General features: G+C 38.5%; 1 protein-coding gene across 1 annotated transcript in view; it reads left to right on the top strand.

The window, feature by feature from the left end:
- Clip4 (CAP-GLY domain containing linker protein family, member 4) overlaps positions 1-7,803 on the top strand; it is a 57,384-nt gene that overhangs the window by 10,635 nt on the left and 38,946 nt on the right. The window contains exons 3-6 of the mRNA XM_013013527.1: positions 595-734; positions 2,543-2,636; positions 4,095-4,256; positions 6,910-7,028. Coding sequence (XP_012868981.1) covers positions 595-734; positions 2,543-2,636; positions 4,095-4,256; positions 6,910-7,028 — 515 coding nt within the window. The remainder of the gene's footprint in view (positions 1-594; positions 735-2,542; positions 2,637-4,094; positions 4,257-6,909; positions 7,029-7,803) is intronic.

Genomic DNA, 7,803 nt, shown 5'->3' with positions numbered 1-7,803 from the left:
AAAAAAAGCAAAAGAAATAGTACCTGATACAGTCAAGGTCTGAGCTTACATACTGCTGTTGGGTTTCTTCTAAAATGAGGAGCAGTGTGATTCATGGGACCCCCTCACTCTCTGTTGCATCAGCTTGTACATGCCTCCTTTCCCGTGCCCCTGACATTGCTTTTAATAACCCCTGCTTTCCCTGCATTTGATGTTGGTATAATTTGTGGAGGGGAAGGGCAAAAACAAATCATTTAACTAGGGATACAGGTGGACCCATTGCAACAATGAGATATACAGGTCATTATGTTGAAAAACGAACCTTACAACTTTGGTGTGTGTGTGGGGAGGATAGGGTGGGGGGAGGTGGGAAAGGGATGGGAAGGGGAAACAAAGAGGAGGCAACAATGCTTGATAAGAAATGTACTCATTATCTTGCCCATGTAATTGTAATCCCTCTATACGGTATTCTCACACACACAAAAAAAAGAATTGCTAAAGATAAACATACATGTTATAGCATCTAAAAATACTTGTCTTTCTTGAACCTTGATTGTTACATGTAAAACTATCATCAAATTTCATTTACGTTTTTTTTTTTTAAATTTCAAACAGAGTTTTCTTTCTTTGATCCTAATGATGCCTCATGCCAGGAAATTCTCTTTGATCCCAAAACATCAGTCTCCGAATTATTTGCTGTTTTAAGGCAATGGGTTCCTCAGGTCCAGCAAAACATCGACATTATTGGAAATGAGGTAAACACTTCATACATTATTAGGATTGTTAATGGTATAGATTCTCCCCTGAGCCTCCCCCTCCCCCCCTCCTACCTTATGGAAAGGTAGTGTTAAAGGAAAAAGCCCATTAAAATTCTTTGGTTTGTTTCTCTCTCATGTTCTGTACTCCCTATATCTGGGGTCTGATATTGTGTACCATAGGAGCTCTTACCTGTTCCTTCTTTGTACACGTCAGTGTTTTTTGTTCTTTTTTTGTGTGCCAATCCTGGGATTTGAACTCAGGGCCTGGGTACTGCCTCTGACGTTTTTTGGTGTTTCTTTTTTTTCAAGGCTAGTGAAATCTCTTAATTGATCCACAGTTCTACGTCTGGCTTCTCAGTAGTTAATTGGAGAAAAGAGTCCCAAGGACTTTCCTACCTGGGCTGGCTTTGAATGGTGATTATCAGATCTCAGCCTCCTGAGTAGCTAGGATTACAGATGTGAGCTACCAGCACCTGGCTCAAATTAGTGTTTTGTTTTTATTTTGTAGGGGCTTGAACTCAGTGCCTCACACTCTTGATTAGCTTTTTGTTTTTTTCAAGGCAAGAGCTCTATCACTTGAGCCACACCTCAATTCTGTATTTTTGTAATTAGAGATAAGGGTTTCTCAAACTTGCCCTCCCTTCTTCCCTCCCCCCAGCTAGTTTCTGAATTGGGATCTTCAAATCTCAGCCTCCTGAGTAGCTAGGATTACAGGCTTGAGCCACTAGTGCCTGGTTTACAAATTAGTTTAAAAACACTTGGACTTCAAGAAGAGATTTTATAATTACCACATTAGAACTACACTTTTAGATGATTTGGTTAAATCCTAGGCTTAAATATAATTAAATTTTTTTGAGGAAATGTTTCTTGACTAACATGCTTTCATATTGGAGGAGTTTTTTTAAATATTATACCCGTTCACAAAAATTTGCTCATTTTTGGAAGGAGCATATTTGGAGTAGCAATTACTTTGGCGTCATCTCAAGAATCTCCTGCCTTCTGATGACAAGCTCAATTTTTATTATTATTGTTGAGTGCTAGGTGGAGTTGAAAGTGCTGCTATTACTATCTTTCCTGACTGACTAGTCTAATATAGGGCCAGACACCCATGGCTCAGGACTGCAATCCTAGTTACTCAGGAGGCTGAGATCTGAGGATCATTGTTTGAAGTCAGCATGGTCAGCAAAAGCCCACGAGCCTTTTTTCTCTAAGTAATTAGCAAAAAGTTGGAAGTGGAAGTATAGCACAAGTGGTAGAGGACTAGCCTTGAGTAAAAAAGCTTAGGGAGAGTGCCCTGGCCCTAAGTGCAAGTCCCAACACCAGCACGCGCACACACACACAAACACACACACACACACACACACACACACACACACACACAAATAGGCTGATATAGAGTTGCTTAAACAATTGGTGGTGAAGGGTTGTTGTTTTCCCCCAAATCCATCATGGACTGCTAACTTTTGTAAGATAAAATGACAGTGTAATAATATAAAAATGAAATAAAGACAAACTGTAAGCCCAGATTGTGTGTGTGTGCGTGTGCATGCGTGTGTTTGCCAGTCCTAAGGCTTGAACCTCAGGGTCTGGGCAATATCCCTATACATTTTTGCTCAAGGGTAGCACTCTACTACTTGAGCCACACCTTTAATTCTAGCTTTTTTTGGTGGTTAATTGGAGATAAGAATCTCAAGGACTTTCTTGCCCAGGTTGACTTTGAACCTTGATTCTCACAAAGTTACTTTTCAATTAGTATAACCCTCAGTAGCCACATACTACTAGTCTTTATTTCCTTTTGTTTTCAGATTCTGAAAAGAGGCTGTAATGTGAATGACAGAGATGGACTGACAGATATGACTCTTTTACATTATACCTGCAAGTCTGGAGCACATGGCATTGGTATGTGCTACCCTCTCACTGGCTTCCCTCATCTCCGTTTGTGTATCACCTCTTGTACACCTGACAGGACCTGAGAGAGCACCCAGACAACAGTACTGACATTGCCTGGGAGGAGAAGATTCAATGAGTCCCTGGCAAACCGTGTTTCTTTCCTTCAGGGAAGACTTCATAACCTCGTGGTAGCTCTCAAATTTTGTGCAGTAGGCTTCATATCTAATTGCTCACTAGTTGAGAGTAATTAGTATTAAAATCTTCCTGAGGGCTGAGAGCAAGGTCAATCCAAGGTCAGTTTTCCAGGCATAGTAATTCCTACAGACCTCAGGCTTTTGGAGGTCTTGGCTGAGGTTCATCCTTCTTAAGAAACCTGTTTGATAACATATACGTATTTCCCTAAACTGATTTCCCAAACTGACACTCTTTCATGCTTTACTATTTTGTAACCCTGCCTCTCTTACTTACTAGATATTGTTACTATATTGTTTCAGTAGTCTAATATAAAATGTCTTAAACTATAAGAGGTAAGGAATTGTTTTTCCCATAGTCTGTCAGAGACTGACCCTCCTATAAGATAAAATAAAAATGTTTATAATATAGAAATAATGAAATAGGCAGAATATAAACCCAGATATTTTTAAAAGGCATAACATTATGTTTCAATTAGTATAATCACAGGGAACATTAAAGAGGGAAAATGAAAAGGCCTTAGAAGATGTAACAGATTACAGTTTGGATGTCACAGTGTCCATAGAACCAATGTGAGCAGCACTGGTCTGTGTGGTTTATAACGGCTTTAGTATTTCTTTTCTTTTCTTTCTTTTTTAAAGAAAATGTATCTTTAGCTACTTGACAAAAGATTTCAATTCAACTTGTCAGTTTATGAGTACAAAGCATCTTGACCAATGATGTATTACAGTTGAACTAATTTTCTCCTTCTCCTTCTCCTCCTCCCTCCTCCTCCCTCCTCCTCCTCCCTCCTCCTCTTCCCTCCTCCTCCTATTCCTTTCTTTTTGTGCCAGTACTTAGGGTTTGGACTCAGGATCTCAGGTCTTACAGTTTATCACTTGAGCTTTACCTCCACATCCAAATTTTAGCTAGTTAATTGGAGATTAGAGTCTCTAGGATTTGTCTGCCTGGACTGGTTTCAAACCTAGATCCTCACATCTCAGCCCTCTAAGCAGCTAAGATTACAGGTGTGAGCCACCAATGCCCAGTTTCAACCAGTTTCTTATTGTATTTTTAGGTTGTTCCAAAAGTTTATTCATAAAGAACAGTGAGGTGACATACCTTTATGTCAAAGGGCTTTCTTCATATTTCTGAGCATAATTATTGTCTCTGAATAGCTCCTGAATGTAAGCTTGAGATGTAAATGTAGATTCAGTGTGTTGTTTGCTTTGCCATTTTAAGTGAGGTGGTAGACCCATTGTGCTGAAGAAAAGTAATTTCGGCCATCTTCTTTAGGTGATGTTGAGACGGCGGTGAAGTTTGCAGCTCAGCTCATTGATCTGGGAGCAGATGTAAGCTTGCGAAGCCGCTGGACAAACATGAATGCTTTGCACTATGCTGCGTATTTTGATGTTCCAGAGCTTATAAGCCTGATTTTGAAGACATCAAAACCAAAAGGCAAGTGCTGTCTGATCACTGTTTGATAGTATTCATGGGAAGATATTGGTACAGAAGTCATGAAATGAAGGTTTTTCTTTCTAATAAGTCATCACATATGCATTCCTAAGACCCCATTTTATTTCTGAGATAGTTGAAATTTTCTGTGTTGAAGATTGAGTATTTCACAAAAGGCTTAGAACAAAGTGACAAAATGAAAAGATTGTTCTCTGGGTTTTCTGCAGTACTCTGGAATGGCATGGAGTTTTATGTGAAATTGATTTTGTGTGCTTTATAATTCTTTTGTTTGGGTAGGCCAGTCACAGAGCAATAAAGCCTACAAAGCTAGGCATTGAAATAGTCAAGCACATTTCTAATAGGTGGCATTCACTTCTGAATTTCTGTGATTCAGCTTCAAGGAAACAATTTTAAGTCTTTTTCCCCCCTTTCTTATCTTGATGACAGAATCCTAAAATTTATGTCTAACTCCTAGTTCTGGAGTTGAGGGGGGGGGTCACTTTTCTTTTGAGAAATAGATAAGAGCAAATGAATAGCATTCCTTAAGGTTAAAGAGAGTGTACAGCTTTGTCAGAATGATAAAAGACATGTTTTAGAGATTCAGCAGTGTGACACATTCAATAGTGTGACACATTCAAATATGTCAGAATGTTAGTGTCTAAAACTCTAATTTGCCTAATTGTCCTTTTTCCTTTATAAAAGCCTATTGTTCCCCAGCATCGTTGTAAATGATGTTGGGAAGAAAAGCTTCAATTGCTGGTACTATGTCTTTAGTAATGCAAGAGCATCTGTGTTGAGCAGGTCTGGGTTGCTTGTAGTAAGTTGTGGATAGAGCATTTGGGGATGTATCATGTAGATTAAGTGAGAACTTGGTAGAATTATAGGTACATTAAATTCTTGTTACAGAAAACCTTTGATGGAGGATTCTCAAGTCTGGAGGATTTCCTGGGTTTAAGTATAACACAATGATTTATTGAAAGTTATTAAAATACCCTTATAATTGAGAGATTTTCCCCTTCTATATTTTGAAGTCAAAGTCCATTTGTTAGAGTGGAATGGAGCAGTATGAGTCAGTGTTTTTATGTTTAATTACTCTAATTGGGTTGAGGATTTAGCACTATGTTACTGAGTAGCGGTTGGAAAACTTTTTTTTTTCTATGAGGGACCAGATAGTAAATAAGCATTGTGGACTTTTCAGACCTTATGTTCTCTGTCCCTGAGTGAGTGGGTGTGAGTTCCAGTAACACTGGAAACAGGAGGAATGGCTTTGGCCCATAGGTACAGTTTGTGGATTCCCCACTTGAACCTTGGTAAACCTTGCCATGGTAAACAAAGATAGTTGCTTTTATAACTATGAATCATTGCTATTCATTGCTGTGTGTGTGTGTGTGTGTGTGTGTGTGTGTGTGTGTGTCGTGGAGTTTCAACTCAGGACTTGGGACTGTCTTTGAGCTTCTTTTGCTCAAGGCTAGTGAGTCAGAACTGCACTTTCTGGTTACTTTATTTCTGGTAGTTTGTTAGAGTCAAGAGTCTCACAGACTGGGCTGGTTTTGAACCTCAGTCCTCAGATCTCAGTCTTCTGAGTAGCTGGGATGAAAGGCATGAACCACTGGCACGGGATCATTCAGTGCTTTTTAATATGACTTAGTTTGTGATGGCTGGAAAACCCAGAATGGGATCATTACATTTTACAGTATATTATTGTATTACTATATTATTTTATTGGTGGATTATTTGACCCAGATTGAAATACAAAGATTATGTTCCAAGGTGAAATAGTACTTTTGGTGGGTTGATTTAAGTCCTATAAATGGCTGAATGTACTCTTCTCCAAACCAACCTCCACCTCCTTTGCAATTGCAATAACTAAGTTTAAGAATTTCTTTGATACAACTTAATATATTTTTGTTGTCAACACTGTTCTTAAGGCTTCTATAATGTTAATCCTTCCTAGCCTTTTGATTTTCTCTTTCTTGGTCTCTGTTCCATTTAAATTTTACTAGGATTTTTTTGTTCTGTGTATTTAAAAATTATCAATAACTTCTTTACCATAATTTATGAGTTTATGATTACCATATAACACAAATTGTTAAGGGAACAGTGTGTTCTATTGTTATTCTATTATTGTGTTAACCAATGTTTATATCTTTATGATTTAATTTTTACAGTTTAACATTTAATACATCAGGGATTTACTTTTTGTTTCAATTGTTTCTAAATATGTGGACTTTTCTATTCCAAATTATCTATATCTATCTATCTATCTGTCTGTCTGTCTGTCTGTCTGTCTGTCTGTCTGTCTGTCTGTCTGTCTGTCTGTTTGTCTGTCTGTCCTGTCTGTCTGTCTGTCTGTGTACCTAATGCTTATACTGGTACTTGAACTCAGGGCCTGGGTGCAGTCACTTAGCTTTTTCACTCAAGGTTTGTGTCTGCTACCTGGGCCACACCTCTACTTTCAGCGTTTTGGTGGCTAATTTGGAGATAAGAGTTTCTTAGACTTTTTTGTCCTGGCTATCTTCAAACCTTGATCCTCAGAGCTCAACTTCCTGAGAGGCTAGGATCACAAGGGTGAGACACTGGTGCCCAACTAACTTTCCTATTTATTGTATTACATATCAAAGAAGTTCATTAATGTGCTTGTGATGTTTAATTGCAGATGTGGATGCCACTTGCAGTGACTTTAGCTTTGGGACAGCTTTGCATATTGCATCATATAACTTGTGTGCAGGAGCCGTGAAGTGCTTGCTAGAGCATGGAGCCAACCCTGCATTCAGGGTAAGACGGGGAAGGAGAAGAAGTGTGTTCTATTCTCTCCCAGTAAACTTGAATCTGCATACTATTAATAGAAGAGCCTTTAGGTAGATGGCCAGTAATTTACCAGATATGAAAAGCATCAAGAGTGTGATATATAGAACTTGCAAAGAGATAAAACGAGTTTGATGGTATTGTCTGAAATAAATTTAAGCCACACAATGAGGGTCAGCCCTCATTGCCACATTTGGGAAAGCAAAATCTTTCTTAAAGTGTCATTCATTATCTTTGAGCTTAAGTATCTTTCATTTAGCTTTTTGATATGTTTATGGAAAGTTAGCTGCCAAATACAACTACACCTATTAAAGTTACTTGTATATTAAATAATACTTGATATTCTTTGAAAAGGAAACATATGCCAAAAGAATAAAAGTTAAATGCAAAGTAAAAAGAAATGTACATCTAAGAATGGAGCAAACCATGCCAGGTATCAGTTGCTCACACCTGTAATTCTAGTTACTCAGGAGGCTGAGATCTGAGGATTGTTGTTCAAAGCCAGCTTGGGCAGGAAAATCTGTAAGACTTTTATCTCCAATTAAACACCAAAAACCTGGAAGTAGAGATGTGGCTCAAGTAGTAGAGTGCTAGCCTTGAGAAAAATAGCTCAGGGACACTGCCCAGGTGTTGTCAAATCCCTAGGACCAGAGCATGTGCAGACACACACACACACACACACACACACACACACACACACACACACTCCCCAAACCCCAAAAGAACACAAACAAAAACCAAGTCA

Source organism: Dipodomys ordii, unplaced genomic scaffold (assembly GCF_000151885.1).
Source record: "Dipodomys ordii isolate 6190 unplaced genomic scaffold, Dord_2.0 Scaffold20, whole genome shotgun sequence".
Classification (NCBI taxonomy): Eukaryota; Metazoa; Chordata; class Mammalia; order Rodentia; family Heteromyidae; genus Dipodomys; species Dipodomys ordii.
Note: the sequence above shows the minus strand (reverse complement) of the source record. Positions and strands in the feature narration are given on the sequence as shown.